This window comes from Mirounga angustirostris, unplaced genomic scaffold, assembly GCF_029215605.1.
Source record: "Mirounga angustirostris isolate CCGP_5_RB_7025 unplaced genomic scaffold, mMirAng1.0.hap1 SCAF_16, whole genome shotgun sequence".
Classification (NCBI taxonomy): domain Eukaryota; kingdom Metazoa; phylum Chordata; class Mammalia; order Carnivora; family Phocidae; genus Mirounga; species Mirounga angustirostris.
In genome coordinates this window covers 32597943-32618195 of record NW_026991724.1, presented here as the reverse complement: position 1 = coordinate 32618195, position 20253 = coordinate 32597943, and the positions used below count along the sequence as shown (strand labels likewise).

The 20253-nt window shown below is 53.5% G+C and overlaps 1 protein-coding gene across 1 annotated transcript in view; it reads left to right on the top strand.

Moving 5' to 3' along the window:
* Positions 1–5208: 5208 nt before the first annotated feature.
* NKD1 (NKD inhibitor of WNT signaling pathway 1) overlaps positions 5209–20253 on the top strand; it is an 85594-nt gene continuing 70549 nt past the window's right edge. Inside the window, exons 1-3 of the mRNA XM_045891145.3 lie at positions 5209–5374; positions 5518–5550; positions 6265–6398. Of these exons, the coding sequence (XP_045747101.1) occupies positions 5350–5374; positions 5518–5550; positions 6265–6398 (192 nt within the window). The 5' untranslated portion in view covers positions 5209–5349. The remainder of the gene's footprint in view (positions 5375–5517; positions 5551–6264; positions 6399–20253) is intronic.

Here is a 20253-nt window from a genome sequence, read left to right as displayed (position 1 = left end):
CACTGACTTTCCTTTCTGCCATCCTCTTAGGCTAGGTCCCTGGATTAGGAGTTGGAATCTCAGATTGGAAGGAACTTTAGAAGCTGTCTAGTCCGGCATTTTCCAAAGTGTGTGCCATGACCATTTGTTTGTACTCAAACTTCCTAAAATGGGTTCCCCAGGTCGGTGAGTTTGAGCAACACTGCTTAGGATGCCTTCCTCTTGAAGAATCACAAAGCTGAAGGTTCTGACAAGTCCTGCAGAAAAGGAACTTGTCACCCTTCAGCTAAACCAGGGCTGCCCAAAGTTTCCCACAGAACCCTTTCTTTCATGTCATGATAGCATCTCACAGCTCTGGTGTTCTCCACGGAACCTGCTTTGGGAAATGCTGATTGGCCGCACCCTGCTTTCTATTATATGGACGTGCAGACTGAGTGTGGTGATTAGGGCCCAGGGTCAATTGCATGTAACTGAAAAACAAAGGCTCAGGAAGGTGGAAGTTTCTTTCTCCCTTTTGTGACAGAAGTCTGGAAGTAGACAGACCAGCACCCTAGCTGGGAGGGCTTCACAGATGCACGGGACGAGGGCCGAGAGGCAGGGATCGCAGGAGAGAGAGCAGGGTCTCACTGAGGAGCAGCATGATGAGGCCAGGCTGGCTCCCTCCCTCTCTCCTTCCCTCTGAGTAAGCCTGTGCTCTGATCTTGCTAGAACACCCCAAGGGCGCTTGGGTGGCTCAGTCCTCTGCCAGAACACCCCAAGGGCGCTTGGGTGGCTCAGTCCTCTGTCTTCGACTCAGATCATGATCCTGAAGTCCCGGGATGGAGCCCTGCATCAGGCTCCCTGCTCAGCGGGGAATCTGCTTCTCCCTCCACCCCTCACCCCGCTCGCGCTGTCTCTCCCCTCCCTCAAATAAATAAAATAAAATAAAATAAAATAAAATAAAATAAAATAAAATAAAATAAAATAAAATAAAATAAAAAATAAAATAAAACACCCCGGACCTGGGAGAAGCTGGAGGCCCAAAAACTCAATTCAGTTCAACCAATACTTAGGCTCAAGTAGTGTAGCTGTCTTTGGGGCCTCTCTCCCGTAAGATTCGAATAGAATGGCTTGGGGGACCTCACCCTTTGTTCTAGGGGAAGCCCAGCCTCTTCTACCTCATCTCTAAGGACTGATGCTGGGGCTGGTGCTCCTCCTGGCTGTATCCGGCTCCCATCTTTCGCGTCCCCCACCCCCCGCCCCGCGATGAACATTTCCACTGCCTGTGGCCTATTGCCCTATGATGACCTATGCTGGGCTCATTCCTTCATTCTGTCCTGTGCCCCTAACACACACGTGGTTAGGATTTTGCAGAGGTTGGGAGTAACAGAGGGCGATCCCACCCTACAGCCGAGCAGGTCTGCCAATCACAAGTTAGACCTCACTGTCCTGAAAAGTGATTGACCCCGCCCCCCTCCTCACTGGATTGCCCCTTCTTAAGGCCCTGATTTAGTGTCCTTCTCCCATACTCTCTGGTCCCCTTGACACACATCTCTTCCCTTTCCTGGTTGCCATCTCCAAAATTCCTGTGACTTTCTCATGCAGACTAGTTCAACTCTCCCTTCCTCACCCCAAACTGGGTTTCCAGGCCACTTAGCAAATGCCATATCCCAGCGGGGGTTGCGGAATGAAGCAACCCAGGGACCAAGGGGGAACCAGCAGAGTTGGACATTAATTTTCTCTTCAGTATATCCCAGAGCACATTCTTGGCAGGGGCCAACCCTCTCATGGACAACACACCCACACACACCAGGTGGGTGGTGTCTGTGGGACTCAGCGTGCTCCTCTCAGTCTGTCTAGAGCACCTCCTATGGGCAGTGCTGGGTACTGCATCTAGAGATGCCAGTCAGGCAAGATCCCCTCTTTTAAGGAGCCCAGACTCCAGGAGGAACATTGAGTGACCTCATTATAAAATAAGGACTGCCAAGGCCAGAGGCAGGGGAGGGGAGCTGGGCTAACCCGTTCAGGCTGGGAAGTCAGGAGAGCTTTCTCTAGGAGGTGGCCTTTGAAGGGAGCCAGAGCTGACAGCTATAACCTGGGGACAAGCGTGGGGGTGGCCAACCAGGGAAGAAAAAAACCCCCCTGGCTCCACGTCTAACAGATTTCACCTAAACCAGCCTTGCTAAATCTCAAGCCCCATGAAAACCGTTTCTGTTATAATCTCTCTCTCTTATCTCTTCCTTCCCATCCTTTCTCATTCTCCTCCCCCAAAGGATGGGAAATCTTCAAAGAAAAAGATGTGTCACTGTAAGTATTCAGCCCAAGAAGTGGGCCAGATAAATTATTAAAACACATAAAAAGACAGTGAGTCGTGGGGCGGGGAGCTGGAGCAGGCCGAATAGCCACCCCAGGGGGACGGTGGGCTGGTGGCGCCCAGAGAGCCCCTCCTCGGAGTCCTGGACAGGCTAAGGTTTCACCACAAGGCCCACCTCTCTGGTTTCTCGCCCCAGGGCCAGGTTGGTGGGGGTGGTGGTGTCACGATTCCAACAGCGGAGGCAGCAGCGAAGTCCCCGGCGCCTGCCCGGCTGGGAAGGGCCAGCCTGAAGGTGGAGGGGGCCTTTGTGTCTGGGCTGGACATTTGGGATTTACTTCCCCCAAGACTCAAACTGGTAACTGCGGAGTTTTAGTTCTTGCTTTTATCTCTTTTTGAACTGTAAAAAGAAATTCCCAAGGGGAAGAGGGGATACTTTTTTCTCATGAAAGAAGAAAGCCATGACCGGTTTAAGGAAGTAACCAACTTTTTGAGCACTGTGAGAAAGAACGAGCAGAGTTTTTGCTTTGATTTTGATGCACCCTGTCACCGGCGGGGGGTGGGAGGTGAGAGAGTCTGACGGCAACCCCAACGGAATGCCATTTCCTTTGGAGGGGCTTGCAGGAGAGCTCCTGCCCTCTGAATCAGACACTCAAACCCCCCACTTCCCTCCTATTCCTGACTCCTGTTATCCTGCTCCGCTTTTTCGTTTTCCTACTGCTTGGTCGGCGGAGGGGGGTTCATTTTGGCAATATTGACATTTTGGGATGTGAGGTTGAGACTGTGTTGGGGCAGCCTCATGGAGTGAAAACAGCCTGGCCAATTGGATCAACAGGCTTGGGTTCAGTTCCTCACCAGGTCGCTGGCTCGCTGTGTGACTTTGGACAAGCAGCTTCACCTCTCTGAGCCTGGTGGTTTCCTTTCTTTGTAAAGAACAAGTCCAAGCCTGCGTCAGAGAGTGGTTGTGAGGGCTACCCATGACTTAGGATGATGGCTGGCTCGTAGCAGGTGCTGGGTAAACAAGTGCACTATAAAATGGACAGTAACAATATTTTGGGGAGTCCCAGCACTCCTCAAATGAAACCAGCCTGCTAAAGGCATTAATAGACCTGCTTATAAGATTAGCCTTCATTTTCACCAACAAGGGTGTGGGAAGCATGAAGTTTGGACGGTGGAAGTTAAGACATTCTTGAGACATTGTGGAGTAAGACATTGTAAGAGATTTATGACTCTGGAGGCCCCTGCAGTTCCCAATGTCCTTTTGAGACAGGTAAAGGGTCCGGAGCTGGGATGCCCAACACAGCAACCACCAGCCACGCGTAGCTATTGATCTCTTGCGATGTGGCGGAGTCTGGGTGGGGATGAGCTCTAAGTGTAAAATACACATCAGATTTCAAACAGTGCCAAACAAAGAATATAAAATATCTCATTATATGTTGAAATTATATTTTTGGTGTATCAGGTTAAATAAAATATATTATTAAAGTTAATCTCATCTGTTTCTTTTTGCTTTTTTTCTATGTTGATGAGCGAGAGGGCCTATTTTTTCTTTTAGTGTTCTTACAAGCTTCTAGAAATTTTTCCTTTTAATTTCTTTATTGAAGTGTAATTAACACACAGTGCTGTATTAGCTTCAGGTGTACAATGCAGTGATTCAACCATTCTATTCATTACTCGGTGCTCATCGTGATAAGTGCTACTCTTAATCCCTGTTTCTTTTTACTTAAAAAAATGTGGCTACTAGAAAGTTTAGCTTTACACATGTTGCTTACGTTATCTTTCTTGGGCAATGGCCGCTCCAAGGAGCTGGCAAAATGGGGGAGACTTGAGCCTCCATTTTACAGACCGCAAAACTGAGGCTCACACAGAGAACTCACTCCCAGGGGCAGAGCGCGGCTCCTCACTCCTTAGCACAGGGTTTTCTTTTCCCACGCCCAGGCCGCCCGGTACCAGGTTGAACTTAACAGGCTCACGGTGTCCCCAGCAGAGCAGGCATTCTCCCTGAGAACCACAAAGGTGGGGTGGAACCCCTCGATGGCGCCCTCCCCTCCGCAGAGACTTCCCCAGACAAAACAAACAAGCCCTTGGGTCTGGCGAGCTGCAGCAGGGAGCGGAAACCAGGGAAGATCAAAGACCCAGCGGTTACCCCCTTCCGGGCCGCGCGGCTGGCAGCGCGCCTCGACCCCGGGGAGGGCACCCACGGGCCCGGCATGAGGCATCCGAGCGATTGGCTGGCAACTCGTGGCTGTCGGACACTTGTAGCCGCCAGCAGTGAGCTGGGCCAACAACCGGCTCGAGGCGCGGTGGGGGCTCCTCTTGGATCCTAAATCAAAACGTAGAGGGGCGGAGTGGGAGCATGGGGCGAGTAATAAGCGAACACTTTGCGCCAAAAGCAGGTCGTGGTAAGATCGGGAAGGGGCAGCGCAGCCGGCGCGCAGCCGACCTCAGCGCCGCAGCCGCGTCTCCTCCCCCGACCTCAGTCACATCACCTGTAAATTGGAGCCACTGAGTCCTGCCCGGCCCTCTTCGAGGAAAAATAGAGCCGAGGGAAGGCGCAGTACTGTTAGCGAGGGCAGCGGTTGTTCTAGAGCAGACCGGACTCGGGAGGGTGTCTGGTCCGATACGCCCACTGGCCAGAGGCCCTTTCTCCCCTCGGGTCCCCGGGTCACCGACCCCAGGTCCCTCGACCTGTCGGCCCCGCGGCCCCCGGCGCGGGGCTGAAGACCTCAGCCTGGAAGGGGGCGCTGTGTCGGCCCCGCGGCGCCTGGCTCCGCCCCGCCGTCCCGCCCCCGCCCCGCCCCCTCCCGCCCCCTCCGCGGCCCGCCTCGCCTTTGATGCGCCGCGCCCGGCCAATGGGCGCGCGGGGAGGCGCGGGCCGCGGCGGCGGGCTGGGGGCTCGGCGCGCCCGGGCGTCAGTCGGGCCGCGGCGACGGCGGCAGGAGCGCGTCCCGGCGCCGCTCGGGCTCCGCTCGGCTCGGGGTTGCTCCGGGAGGAGGAGAGCGAGGCGAGGCGCGGCGAGCCGCGGGCCCCGCGGGCCGGGCGCATGGCTTAGGGACGGCCCCGCCCGCCGCGCCCGCAGCATGGGGAAACTTCACTCCAAGCCGGGTCAGTGTCCCCGCCCGCGCGCCGGCCCCCTGGCCCCGGCCGCCCTCGCCCCCGCGATTGCTAACTCTCTGCCTCTCCTTTCTTTCCGGCTCCCGCCGCCGCCGCCGCCGCCGCCGCCGCCGCCGCGCGCGATGTGCCTGCAGCCGCCGTGTGCAAGCGCAGGGAGAGCCCGGAAGGTAGGGGCGCGCGGGGCACGGACCGGGGGGATGGACGGGGAAGCACCGCGGACCGCGGCGGAATGGCCTAGCCCGCGGGATCTTATTACCAGGGCCACCCCCACCCCCAACTCTGGCCACCAGTCCCACAGACCCGCTCCGGGAGCAGCCTTCGCGCCCCTTTTTCTGTCCCACCTACCCCCTCCTCGCCGTCCTGTGCTCTCTCTTCTGACCCCCAACCCCTCCTTTTGCGGTCCCCGCCCTCCGCGCTCACTGCGCCCCCCTCTTCAGACTCCTAAGCCCCTTCCCTCAAGATCCTGCCCCTCTGTTTCCGGCCCTCAGCCCCTTCTCCCGAGCTGTGGGCTTTGCGCCCACTGCGCCCCTCTCCTGACCCTCAGTTTTCCACTTCCCCTCATCCCGTGCTCACTGCACCCGTCCTCTGACCCTCACCCCTCTCCTCTGCCGTCCTGGCCTCTGGCGCTCGCTCTTCTGATCCCCAGACCCCTTTTCCGGGGTGCTGCTCCCCCTTATGCGCTCCCCTCTGGGTCTCTGCTCCTGGGGCTTCGCTGAACCCCTTTCTCCCAATTACCTGCGTCCCTCTCCCTCGGATTGTGCCCCGGCGCTCAACCCCCTCCTGGCCCCGCTGCCTCTGCCGAGCCCACTCTTTCCCTCCTCTCTCGGGTAACTTTCGGCCCAGGGGCCAGACTCAGGGGCTCCGTGTCTTCCCCGCCCCAGGTGACAGCTTCGCCGTGAGCGCCGCCTGGGCCCGGAAGGGCATCGAGGAGTGGATCGGGAGGCAGCGCTGTCCAGGCGGCAGCTCTGGACCCCGACAGCCGCAGGTGGCGGGCACCGTTGGCAGAGGAACCCGGGTACGATCCCCACCTACATTTTAGCCCCAGAGACGGGTCTCCTTACCCACCTCAACTTTTAGCACCCTCTTGGCACAGCTTCTAAGTCCAGAAAGTCCCTTTGCAGCTGCCCCTGCTCCACCAAAACCACTGGTACCCCCATGTCTTGGGGAATCTTAGAGGTGGCTCAGGTGTCAGTCTCCTGTCTGGCTGGGGGTAGAGGGCTGTCTGGGGAGAGAAAAGTCCTAGCTGGGGAGGTGGTGCGGGTCCAGTCTGTGGGGAAGCTTGTGTGTGCTGGAGGGATTTGGGGGCCTGCTCTGACTTCTACCTTGTTTCTGCGGTCAGCATTCAAAGGTAGATTTGGAGGGGCGTTGCTAGGAAGACAGGGAAGGCATCGAGGGGTGTCTGGGTTGGAGGGCGGGACTGTGCTGGCCTCCAAATGTATTCTAAGTGTCTGTGGCATTCATCAGTACCATCTGCCCAGGAACCCCAGTAGAAGAGGCTGTGATTAAGGTAGCAGAGCTTAGGGGGCACTGAGACCTGGTACCCCTTCACTTGGCCCACAGGGAGAGAGAGGGTCTCCTGCTGCTGCAGCCAGGGCCCACCCTGAGTTGGAGTTATTCCTGGGGGAGCAGTTGATGTGACAGGGAAGTGAGTGAGTCCAGCCCCAGCTCTTGGCCTGGGACTGGTGCTCACAGATGTCCTAGGAGCTCTGGAACTCTGCACGGGGCTTTCAGATGGTCTGCGTGGAACTCGAGCAAGCCAAGGATCAAAGGATGAATCAACTTTTTGATGTGACATTTAATTTTTTTTTTTTTTTAAACTTAGAGGGGAACAGACTGAGTCTCAGGTCTGGTTAGTTCTTTGGTCTTGTCCATGGGCTAGGGAGGGGCCTGTGGAGTTTTCAGATGTGTGTGGGGTGTGTGTGTGTATGTGTGTGTGTGTGTGTGTGTGTTTTGGGGCCGTGGCACCTGGGCTGGTTGCAGCTCAGTTGCAGGGGCCGGTGTTGGGAAGTGAGCCTGGGGATAAAGTCCCCTCTTGTGCACGTATGCAATAATCTCTGCATCTGGGAAAAGCCCCCATCTCCTCCTCCCACTGCCTTGCTTAGCTGGGGGGCTTTCTCTTCTCCATTTTTCTTCATCTCTTGGCTGGGCTGGAATTGGAGCTGCTGTCCCCCAGTAAAGGTCAAAACTGGGTGGGTGGGGGGCACTGCGGTTGAGGCCCTTTAGAAACAGAACTACAAACTTCCCTTTCTTCCCCCACCATTTATAGTTTTTGATCTACTTACTTATTTAAAGCCCAGTGAAAATGATCCGATTTAGCCATATGAACAAATGCATTTGCAGCTCAAGACAGAGGCCAACTGAGTGGATTTCCATTAATCAAGTTTTGGGTTTTTTCAGCCTGTTTATTTTTACAAAGTATTCCTGCAGAATGACATTTATTTGCAGTCCCCCCCCCCCTTTTTTTTTTCCTTTCCTCAACTGCCAGGCAGCTTGCTCCATGCTTTAGGGGAAACTTGAAATACAGCGAGGGCTTACTTCAATTGACTTTTATCTTCAAAGCCATAACGAATGTTACCCGCATGTTTTTGGTGGGTCTCCTTGGCATCCAGTCCTGGAGGATGGGAGGGAGGAGGAAGGAAAGAGAGGAAAACAAAAGTCTGTCGTTTTTAATTAAATAGTAGTATTCCTAGCAAGAGGAATGTGAGCCAGTAAAAGTTGCCATTGGGGGAAATGAGGGAGGGTGGGGAGGGGGCCCAGCTTAAGTCTGTGGCTTTGGTGAAGTCATGGAATTTTGTTGCCTGGTTTATTCCCCCAGCTGAGGACAGCATGGGGTGGTGCTTGCCCCCTCCCTTCCTCGCCCCCTCTCTCAGAGAAACACTGAGGGGTCATTAATGTTTGTTCAAAGCACTTTTGAAGATGTGAGACACAGAGCCAGCCGCGTGACATATGTTGGGTAGTGGAGGGTCAGCACTGCCATCCAAGGTATTAAGGGGAGGGAACCTCTGCTTCCTGGGGAGTTCTGCTTTGGTGACTGGGACCCGGACACTGGGGTTCCTTTTTTTTTTTTAAAGATTTTATTTATTTATTTGAGAGAGAGAGAATGAGAGACAGAGAGCACAAGAGGGAAGAGGATCAGAGGGAGAAGCAGACCCCCCGCCGAGCAGGGAGCCCGATGCGGGACTCGATCCCGGGACTCCAGGATCATGACCTGAGCTGAAGGCAGTCTCTTAACCAACTGAGCCACCCAGGTGCCCCGACACTGGGGTTCCTACCAGCCCTGGCCCAGCCACCGAATCTGCAGGGGGCGGGGGGGATGGCGAGCCCAACCTGGGAGAGGTCAGGGGAAGCGCAAGGTCGGGGGCTGCACGGTGGGGGTGTGTGCAGTGATTTCAGGTGGTACCTGGAGGAATGTTTGTTATCTTAATAGGCAAGCATTTCTGCTACCAGAAAAGATAGTAACTAGGACATAAAACCCATGATTTCACGGATAGTATCACTTAGGACGAAGCTAAATTGAAAGAGAGCGGTGAAAGTTGATTCCGAGCAAAATACTAAGTAGAAGTGGTCAAAACTGTGACTAGGGAAATGGAATGTCCAAAGTTTGGGAGACATGGAGGAATAGTGAATGAGACAGCAGTGGGCAACCTCCTGCCTCGTTTAGTTTCCCTGATTCCCAGTGGCGCAGAAAGGGTGGCAGCAGGTTCTTCCGTTAGATCATCAGGATGTAGGGTGTGGGCTCCAAGGTCTGCTGGATTCCAGGGGCTGGCAGAGGTCCCCCCACCAGCCCCAGGCCTGGCGTGGGGATGGTCTCTGTCTCCACTCCACGCGGCCTTTCACTAAGGTGGCTGGAAGCACATTAGTGGTTCACCCAACTAGCATTATTATTATTGCAATGAACATTATTATTTATTAAGTGCCTGTGTATGTCAAGCACTTTGCTTACATTGTCTTACTCCTCCTCATAACCCTATAAAGTTGCCAGCTGGCTGATGTGGACTCTGTCTTTCTCTCTTTCTGGAGCACTTTCTAGAAAACAGGGGCCATGAGTGGCAAAGGTCTATGCAAGAGCATCTGCCCGGGGGGTGCCTCCCTTACTCATTTCCAGAGAGGCAGCATGCTGACCAGCTGCTGAGTACTTTGGGAAGAGGCGGGTGGTGGGGCAGGCAGGAGCAGGAGGGGCCCCTGCTTGCCCTCTTCCTTCCTGGCCGGGCCTCAGTAGCTTTGTAAGCGTTTAGGGTGGGTCCCAGTTGCTTGGAAGGTCCTGGGACGGGAGAGGGTGATCTTGCTGGCGCTAACCTAAGCCTGCCATCCTGAGTACAAAAATAAATGAGGCCAGGCTCTGCCACTGTAGCTTGCCACCTTGTATAAGCTGTTTTACCTGAGCTCATCTGCAAAATGGGTATAATAACATTCTCATCCCTGGCCGGGTTATGGCATGTGACTCTTGGAAAAAGAGTTCAAAAGGGAGAAGGGTACCAGGAGGTTTGCTGAGGCACTGGTGGGGCAGAGATGGGAACGCGGATTAGGAATCCAGAAGTCTCCTCCCTCCCCTGCCCCACCATCCGTTGTAGATGCACTTGGATGGACAATGGGCTAAGGGCGAGGCTTCAAGGAATCATGAGCTCAGAGGAGAAAACTAATGAGAGATGGTGACGGGGCCAAGTACAGTGAGAGAACAATGACACGAACGATCTATAAGCCAGACAACAGTGCGCTAAACACTTAGAAGTTTAAATAAGCCTAATAATCTCAGAGAGATAAAGAAGGAGAGGTAAACACAAAACTAGCAGGCGGTTACAAAAGAACACCAATTGTGAATACCGGGTCTGGAAAACGTAATATAATATAATGGGTGAAAGAAAAAACTTGGTAGAGGGATGGAGCTGTGTAGCAGACACAGGAAGGCTGATGGTGAACCCCTGGACAAGCGGAGCCTGGGTGCACTGTGCTCCCGAGGTGTGTACCTGCGTGCGTGGACATGAATGTGTAGGACCAGCAATTCCTGGCCCCCCCACCCCCCCAACCCCGGGTTTGGCCCTTTTGTTCTTTTATGGCAGATCTGCCTTAAGAGGCAGGCCGAGAGCTGCGGTGCCGGCAAGCCTGTTTGTGGGTTGAAGGTGGCCGCCAGGCAGGCTGGTAATTTGATTAGGGGGCACCTAGTGCATTTTGATACTTGGGGAAGATGGGGAGGGCGCAGGCTGCGTCGGAGCCCGCGGGGCCGTGCGGGGCTGGGTGATGAGGTTGGAGGCTGGCTGTTGGCCCAGCTGCTGCCCCAGTTGCCGGATTCCAGGGGAATCACCCTTGAATGATACCAGTTGGCACAATTAAAAGGCCCCATGTTTTCACCATATGGAAAGCGTTAGGCCTCCTTACGTGCTTTCAAAGCTATGTGCCGGGAGGTAGACTTGACATTTGAGGTAAAGCATAAATTAAATATTTGGTGTTTTCAGAATTAAAAGATGATTTGCTTTGAGGCTGGGGGAGGTATCTGGGCCTCTGCTTGCTGGCATCTTTGGGTTTTCCATGGAGGGTCTCCTCTGCCCATGGCACCCAGGACCAGCTTCTTAGTCCCACCTGGCAGCTTTCTCTACCCCCGGGGGTGGGAGGTAGGGGGGAAGAATGGGGAGGCCTGAGCTGGGCAAAGTGCCAGGTGGGGCTTCTGGTTTCCAGTAGGGCTGGGTCCCTCAGGAGGGCAGGTGGTGGGCAAGGGTGTCATATTCTGAAGGCTTTAATGAATCTCTGTGATGTGGTCTCTGGGAGACTTCGAGGAGCATCTCTTCCTACCTTTGGAACTTTTCTTCTTTGGGAGAGAAGTTCCCCCAAGTCAGGGCCATGCGTGTTCTAGTCCCTGGAATTCAGGAACAGCCCCTGCACATTTGCGTTTTATACAGACTGTAATAAACCCCGGGAGAGGCTGAACCAGGAAGCAAGCATGGCATGTCTCCTGGGGTCCTAGAACTTGGGGGAATGGTGCATCCCCTCACCCAGTGGGGATAGCCGGAGTGAGCGGAGAGGGTGGGCCACGGCTGGGCAGAGAGGACTCCTAGCCCCGGGAAACTCCGGTACCACCCGCAGGGAACAAACTATCCCTATGAGGGCTTAAAACAGCTACACCGAACGTCAGCAATGAAAGAATCACTTTTTGAGAGGAATACATCTTCCTTGTGGTAGCCCCAGGGCACATGGTGGACACTCATGATGTATTTGCTGAATGAATGAATGAAGATAGATTAGGCCACCATCCCTGCCTCATTCTCTCCCAGATCCTCTTCCTCAGGCAGATGGAAGAGTGGGATCAGGCCTTTGCTTTCAGGTACTCAGCTATTAATTATGATCAATAATGAATTGTTATTCCTAAGAACTCCTTAGCTGGACCAGGTATCAAGGACACAGTGGTACATAAACGAGATGTGGTCCCTGCCCTCCCATGGCTTCCAATCTAATAAAGGAGACAAATCAGTACTTACAGGCACATTAATGGACAGTAGCACTCAGGAGAAGCTGCGTGAAGGTGGCATTGAAGCAGAGACCTGAGAGGCTGTGAGGAAGAGGGTATGGGAGGAGAGAGTTGGTATTCGTGCACGGAATAGCTGTGGGAGGCCCCAGGCTTGCCATGTCCCTGGGAACTGGGTGCTGGTTGCGCCGGGAGGGTGGACTCCGAGTGGCTTGCAGCCTGTGGGACCTGCAAAGCTCTCCTGGAGCTCAGGCTTTCTGAAAAGCCCTGCGCATTAGTGGCTTGTGGCATGTTCGAGCTACCTGTCCCCTGGACAGGTGTGCGGGGTGGAGGAGCAGGGGTGGGGGGTAGTCAGCTGCTGCCCCAGTCAGCAGCATGCGCCTTAGAGCCGATGGATGTGGCATGTCATGGACTTGGGGCCTTGGAGGCACAACTCCAGCTGTTTGGATGGATCACTGGCCCCTGCTTTCCTGTGGGGGGGGGGGGTCGACTGGAGGGCCAGAAGCCCAGCTGTGGTGGGATATGGGGGGCCTGAGGGGTGGGATTGGATTGGTTGCTCAAGGCAGAGAGAGGCACCCCAAGGACGAGGGGATAAGAGGCAGTGACAAGCCAACCCCAGAGAACCGTTGTGAGCCTGTGCCTGAGGGAAGAGGACCCCTTGCCTTGGTTTACCTGATGTGTCTGAGAAAAAGGAGTGCCAAGGGACCCTCTGGTCAAGGGGCCAGTGCCCACGAAGGGGTCTGCTAGCACTGGGAGCCAGGCACCCCACCCATCCCGGCTTGGGGGCTCTGTAGCCTCCCTCCCTGGCTGTGGGTTCACAGTGTGCTTTGGTTTAGAAACTTTTGGAATTTTTAGGTCGCTTGTTGGATTCCAAAGCAGGCGCTTCCGGCTGCCTCCCTGACTTCCCTTTCTTTTTCGCTCACACATGTTCTTTTTGTGGCTCTTGTCTCTCACAGACATTCTTTCTCTTCCTCTCGCTCACTCTCTCCCCCCACCCTCCCTTCCCCTCTCCTCCTCCCTCTCCCCCTCTCCCCGAGGAAGGAAAAAATTCAGACTCTCACAAACAAAATATCTGCCATTCCATCTGAGGGAGAACTGAGGCAGGAGCCCAGAATATCCTGGAAGAAACGCCAGAGAGAGCTGAAGGCCTCAGTTGTTTAATCTGGAAGGCGGTCTTTGATGTCACCGTGCTCCGTTTATCCTGGGAGGCTGCCTGCTTCTTTATGGCTGGCTTCAGATTCTTCGTATGAAGAATGGCCGAGAGCCCTCAGGGGCTGGGGGAAAAGCCTGATCACTCCCTGAAGGGCAGGCCTGAGGATGCTGCCCCTCTTGCCAAGCCCAGGTGGGGTGGAGAACCTTTTCCAAACAAGCATTTCCAGAGACATAAGTAATTCTTTGATAACGTCACGGGGAAGCAGAGGGGGCTGTTTATCCATGTAGGCAGCAGTCACAGGGCTTTGCGAGGAAGGCTCAGGTCCCTCCATGGGTCATCCCTAGCCCCAGAAAGGCGGCTCTGCCCACCCGGGTGTGCCCTGCGTGTGCGTTTGTTTAGAGGAATCGGTCTGGGCTTCACTTTCTGTACTTGCTGAGCCATGTGGGCAGCACCCTGTGTGCGTGGCATTGTGTGTGGCTGATGCCTTTCAGAGGACCCCAGGGTCCCAGAGGGGGGCTTCACAGTGGTGTGGCATCTCCTCCCTTCTCTGGGCCTCGGGTTTTTCCAGCTGAGAAGTAGGATAAAATCACTTATTATAACTTAGCAACTAATGCATTTTATTCAAGTCCACAGATAGTCCTTCCTGCATCAGTGTGAGAGATGTTGAGTACCTATTTTAGGCCAGGTATCCATTTACTCTGCCAGTAGAGCATGCCACTTGTGTTCATGGAGTTTATGCTCTAGTAGGAAAATAGAAGTATTTTTAAAAACAAAGGACACAATTTAAGTTGTGATATGTAGCTCAAAGGAGGAGTACTGGGGTGCTTTGAGAACACTGAATGGGGTTCAGACCCCATCTGGGTGGCTGTGCATTCCACAGATATTTGCGTGTGCTTAGGATGGTGTGGAAACTAGGAAGCATACGGCCTCACCGAACTTAGAGTTTAGTGGGACTAAACGTTCATCTTTGCCTCTCATCCGTTTTTCTTATCTTATTGCATTGGTTAGACTCTCCCATACTATTTAATAATAGTTGGTTGCTTATCTAGTTAAGAAAGCTTTCTTCAACCCCAGGCTTGCTACTATTTTTGAAACCGGGAATAATTACTGAATTTTGTCAAATGCTGTTGGGCTGTTGTCATCCTTTGCTAATGTAACAAATGATTATGTGCATGATCGACATCACTAGATTTCCTAGTGTTCAACTTTCTTTGTATTCCTAAACACCATCCTTCTTCATCATGAGACATTGCTATTTTAAAATGTTGCTGTATTTGATTTGCTAATCTTTCGCTTTGGATTTTTGCATCAATATTCATGTTAGATTGGCTCATAATTTAGGAAGGTGGACACTGAGCAATGAAGACAATGTTAGGGGAATGCTGGAGGACACTCTGGGGGCTCTGACAGTCTAGAGCAGGGGGTGCCAACTGGCCTTGGGTCAGAGGTGGTCTTGGAGGAGCTGTGATTTCAGCCCAAAGGTGAGTTGGGGAAGGGGTGGTGGGGAGCAAGGCAGGGGGAGGGGGGGGTGTGTAATGGCACCATGAGTGTCTGCTAGGTGGACTAGCAGTGTGTGAGAAAGCCCTGTAGTGAAAGGGGCAGTTTGTTTGAGATGCTGATTGAAGTTCATTTGGCCGAGGAGGGGTCACAGTCTGGGCTTGGGGGCCTTCTCAGCCATGTTATGGACCTTGGTCTTTGTCTAGAGGGAAGATGAGTGGCAAGCCCTATGTGAGGGGCCAGCAGGGCAGAAGTGGGGGAGCTCTCATGCCCAGAAAGAAGGAATGTGGGGACGGGCTCTCAGTTGTAAAAATACTCTGGAGGATAAAGAGGAATCAAGTAACTATGTCTTCTGGGCTCAGTGAGAGATTCTGGAATGTCTGCATCAATCCAGGCACAGCACTTGACTCTTGGGGGTCACCCGGGGGGCCCTTGAGGAGGCTACCAGCAGATGAAGGACCCAGAGAAGGAGAACAGGACATAAGGCAGCATAGTGTGATGGTTAAAGAGTAAGGACTCTGGAGCCCGATATCCTGGGTTCGAATCCTGGCGGCACCATTTTCTGACTGTGGGACCTTGGGCATAGTATCTAATCTCTGTGTCAGCCAGGGCCCTGTACTCTAGACAGTTTAAACTAATGGAAGCTAACTTGTGAAGCTGTGGGAAGGGTTACAGCACCTTCACGGGGTGTTGAGGCACCCATGGAGTGCTTGGCCCCTGGCAAAGGCAGGGGGGTGTTACCATCCCAGGGCAGAAAGGGCAGGGGAGGAAATGTTGGGTATTTTAGATTCGGATCCCTGTAGAAACCACAGCTGAGGCAGGGAAAAAGCCAGGCAGGAGCTCTAGATATGGAAGATGAACCATAGTCAGAGACACAGTGCAGAGGGAGTCGGGGGTGGAGAGACATACCCCAACCTCTCTCTGCTTGCATCCTCGGGTTTCCTGCCAGGGCCTCCCATTGGCCTAAGCTGGAAGCCAGAGACCAGGAAGCTTCAGCAAATTGGTCTAAGGGGGTCAGCTTCCCGGGGCACAGAGCAGCATAGAGGAGGGCGGGGAATGGATGGGGGTGGGGAGGCCAATAGAAGAATCAACTCTGGGCCTCGGTTCCCTCATCTGTAAAGCGGGGGTGGTAATGGGACCTGCTTCACAAGGTGGTTGTGGGGATTCAAACTGTAAAATGGTTATAACTGCCTGGCACAGAAGTGCGTGCTCAGTACAAGTGAACTATTAAGGTTATAAAGCCACAAGAGACACCAGGCTATGGAGATTTGGGGAGGACTTCTTGAAGGAGGTGGTGTGTGAGGAGGCTCTGAAGGATGGTCAGAGTTTAAAGGGCCAGGGAAGTCATATTAAGGAACGTAGTGGGCTGGGTGGGAGACACACAGGAGGGGTGGGGACTGGGGGCCCCTGGGGGCACACGTCCTGTCTCAAGGGGGCATCCCCGCTCAGCCCCAGCCAGTGGTTGCCGAGTGGGAACGTGGCCCTGGTGTTGCCACATCTGATCATTAAGAGAATCCAGCCATCTGGATTTTTATGTGAAATCATTCTAATTAAAAGAAAAATTGTCATCAACCAAATAACACTTTTAGAAAATACTTTCTTTGGGTGGACCCAGGCAGCTCGGTTTGGCCTGTTGTGCCCTGGCTTGTGAGATGAGATTTTGGTGGGGGACGAGTGTGTCAGTGGTAATAGTACATACACGTGAGTACGAAAGCGGCCTCATGCTTTACGTGCGGTTTTTCCGTGTGTTGTTCCCCCATGTTGTGCGGATGAGAGACGGGCTCAGCAAATGGAAGTGTCAGGCCCAGCTAGGGAGAGCCAGACTCAGGCTGCCTCTGAGCAGAGGGAGCAGCCCCAGGGAAGCCTGGGGGCTGGGAAGTCAGGGACAGCATTTTTCGGTTGGGCAGGACACTGTGGGAGGGGCAGGTGGGGTAAACAGGGAGAGATGTGGGTTGGGCCACTTTGTGGACAGCACTCGTCCATACTTCGAGCTTGCATCTAGCATCTTGCATCGGTTCTCTTAACCTCCGTTAGACCCGCCTTTGGGTTCGGGCCCCGTTGTGCTGAGGCCCCCGTGTGCACACAGAGCAGGTGTCAGAGGCGTGGCTTAAGGAATCAGACTTCCTGGGTCTGACTCCTGACTCCCAGCTGCATGTCTCCCCAGCTGGGGGGCTCCTCTCTGATCCTCAGTTTCCACATCTGTGGAATGGGTAGAATCTTGGTTCCTAGCTCATGGAGTGTTCTCAGTGGGAAATGAGTTCCTCTCAGCCAATCAGGGAGAGTAAAGCAGATGTCTCTCCTCTTACAGCTTGCTAATGATCAGCCAGATGCATGCTAAACGTGATGAGGAAAAGAGCAGGCTGTGGTGGGAGAGTAAGGGAGGTTCGACTGTGGACTGGGGTGTGACATTTAAGTTGCTGCGACCCAAAGAATAAGTAGCCGGCTAAGGAAAGGGACATCTCAGACAGAGGGAAGTGCAAAGTCTGTGATCAGTGCAGAAAATCTTCAACTGCCTCCTGAGTGTCTGACCCAAGACCGGACTCCAGGCTCTGAGATGTTAGGACGGAAAAGCATATTCCAGCAGAGGCGGGTAGGCATTGCCTGGGGTTGGGCGGAGAGAGGGGGGTCTGGTATATGTCACAATCCACCACGAGTCCTGGTCCACCCACTGCAGGTGATTTGATTTTTTTAGTGATGTCTGCCCACTCTCCTTTCTGGCTGGATGGGAGGTAAGGGGAGAAGGCATGGAGCTGATTGGCTGGCCCGCCATGTGCTGCCCAAACCCCCTGGCCTTGAGTACTGATCTGGGGCCCCAAAGAGGCCAGGGCAGAGCATAAAGGGGCCCTGTTAGCAGGGCTGGCCTGGCAACCCTCAGGCCACAGGTGAGGGCTGGGGAAGACCAGAGCCTCCCAAATGGGCTCAGGCCCAAGGGTGTTTTTCTAATTCCAGAAGGCCACGCAGGCTGGCAGGCCCCGCACACAGAGGCATGGGCTTGCGGTGGCCCCACTGAGTGGGTTTGGGACTGCTGCTTTGGGGTGCCATGGCCATGCCCCACCTGGCTTCCCGAGGGAGCCTTGTTGCAGGACAGTTTTTGACCTTGACCCTGTTACTTTACTCGTCTTTCCCCCAGTGATCTAGAGAGACTTCAAAAGCAAAAAGATGATGAAGAAAATGCTACAGACCAAGAATGAAGTTGTGTTTTCAATGGGCACTGGGAGACGCCTTTATTCCCCTGCCCTGGATATTCAAAGGAGCCTGGTACCTCGATCGGTCTTGTTCGTGCCTCGTTCGGTCTTGTTCGTGCCTTGTTTTTCAGTGTTCTATGGCTGCAGCCTCAGTGTGGCTACTAAGTGTCCACTCTGTTCCGCGCCCCACGCCGAGCCATCTGCAGCACGCCAGGCCCTGAGCCACGTGTGGCCCATACTGCTCAGCGCTCGCAGCACCGTTAGAAGGCAGGTGCTCTTACTATCCTCCTTTTACCACTGGAGAAACTAAGGCACTAAAGGAGTCTACCTCCTTGCCCAAAGTCACTTGACTTGGAAGTAGAATCTTGCTCCAGCAAGATTCAAATTCAGGTTAATCTGATTTTAGAGTTGTCTTCCATCATTATAGATGAGATTTTTTTTTTTTTCCACCTTCAACCATATGTTTTAATCCCATTCGTCACTCATGAAATCAATTTAGTGACCGTCATTAAAAAAAAAAAAGAAGTAGAATAAAAACGAGAGAGGACATTGCCTAAAGTAAGAGGAAATATTGCTTTGCGTGACTTTTTGCTTAGTTTATAGGCATGGATATTCATGTCTATAGATAATAGATTGATCAGTCTAGATCTATGGATATCTACCTACACATCTGTACCCAAATCCGTATATATAGAGGCCCATTCTAAAATGTAATTCTTACTGCGGGTTGAGGTGTTGGAAAACACTGATGTTTGGTTATCAGTGCAGGCTCTGAGCCTGAATGCTTGCTTTCAAACCCCAGCTCTGCTGCTCACTAGCTGTGTGACCTTGGGCAAGTTCCCTAACCTCTCTGTGCCGAAGTTTTCTTTCTTAACCTCAGGGCCTTTTGGTTTGTTGACTATTTGGTCACGACAGATTCTCCCAGGATGGCTGGGGGTGCTTTCTTGCCCACCTACTCCCTTTGCTTTGGGCATGAAGAGAATGAGGAGTCCTTTGTGTGTCCCCAAGCCCTCTCACTTGAGAACCAACCTCTGAGCAGCAACTGCCTCCTGGAAAAACACGTGGCTGAATCTTTGGGGACTGGACAGAGTACTGTGTTGGGTATCCTGAGCTGGGGGTGGCCCCGGCTTGGCTATTAGGTAGCTAATGTGACCTCTCGTGGCCTTCGCCTCTGCATCTCCAGATACACTGAAGAAAAGGAGGGTGCTTGGGTTCTCTTTTGCTGTGTAACAAATTACTCCAAAATTTAGTGACTTAATTCTTTTATGATTTGCTTAACATTATGCAATTTGGGTTGGGCTTGGCAGGGGCAACTTGTCTGTGGCTTCACGTGGCATAGCTGGCGTGGCTCGAACAGCCAGGGGCCAAGAGTTCCACTTGGGGAACTGGGGAACCCCCAGCCTGGGGCCTCGGTCCTCTTCCACGCGGCCTCATCACATGGTTAACTTGGGCCGCCTCAGAGTATGGTGGTCTCAGGGTAAGCTGGCTCCCTACTTGGTGGCTGCCTTCCTGGGAGTGCAGAAGTGGAAACTGCCAGGCCTCCTGAAGGCTTAGGCCTGGAATTGGCAATGCCACATTCTCAATGTTAAAGCAGGTCACAAGTCGAGGCCAGGTTCAGGGGAAGGGACTACACGGGGGCATAAATACCGGGAGGTGGCATTTATTGGGCGCCATCAAGGTAGTCTAGCAGAGAGGATGGCCTCCTGGAGAGAACCTGCGGCTGAGTCGGAAAAGGGGCTGCAAGGTGTCCGATGCATATGGGATCCTGGTGCTTACAGCGGGATGTGGCAGGAGTTGTCTTGGTGGGATGACAGCAAAGGCGGGACGGGCCTGCGTCATGAAGGGACTGAGGGAGCCTTGCAAATATGTGCTCTGCTCACGTGTAGGAACATCCACGGCTGCATTATTTGGAAGAATGAAAAATGTGTAACAACTCAAATATCCATCACTAGGAGACAGCTAACAAACATGGGGTGGCCGTGTCTCGAATCTCTCTGTGACTTGTGAAACCAGGGCGAGTGAGGGTGGGCAGTGGGCTGACGGGAAGGAGGCCCTGAAATGCTATTGAATGAGCAAAGCGAGAGCAAAACAGAAGTATAACGTGGTCCCGGTTTTTTGCAGGATACAAAAGTCTATTCAGGCCCATGTCTATATATTTGCAGGTGCACAGAGAAAGATCTGGAAGGATACACTGTCAAAGGCTGCTTCCCTGAGGATTGGAGTGGTGGGAGGTGGTGAGGAGAGAAGGAGTTTCACTTTTCACATTAGATGTTTCTACATTGTTTGACTTTTTTTTTTCCCCCGTCCAATGAGCATGGATACTTTTGTATTTTTCAAAAAGCCCATAGGTTTTAGAAGAGAATGAGAGATGAGAAGTGGATCGCGTGTGCAGGAGATCTATGGAAAGGCTTTGCTGGAGGGGGTGGAGAGAGAAGACAGTGGCTGGAGGGGGGTGTGGGGGTGGGGAAGGGCACAGGGTACAGCGAGGACCACCTGCATCAGAACCTCCCGCGTGCTGTCTCAGATGCAGAGCCCTTGGGGGCCCTCTCCCCCCGGGATGCTCTCTAATTGGAGCTCTCTG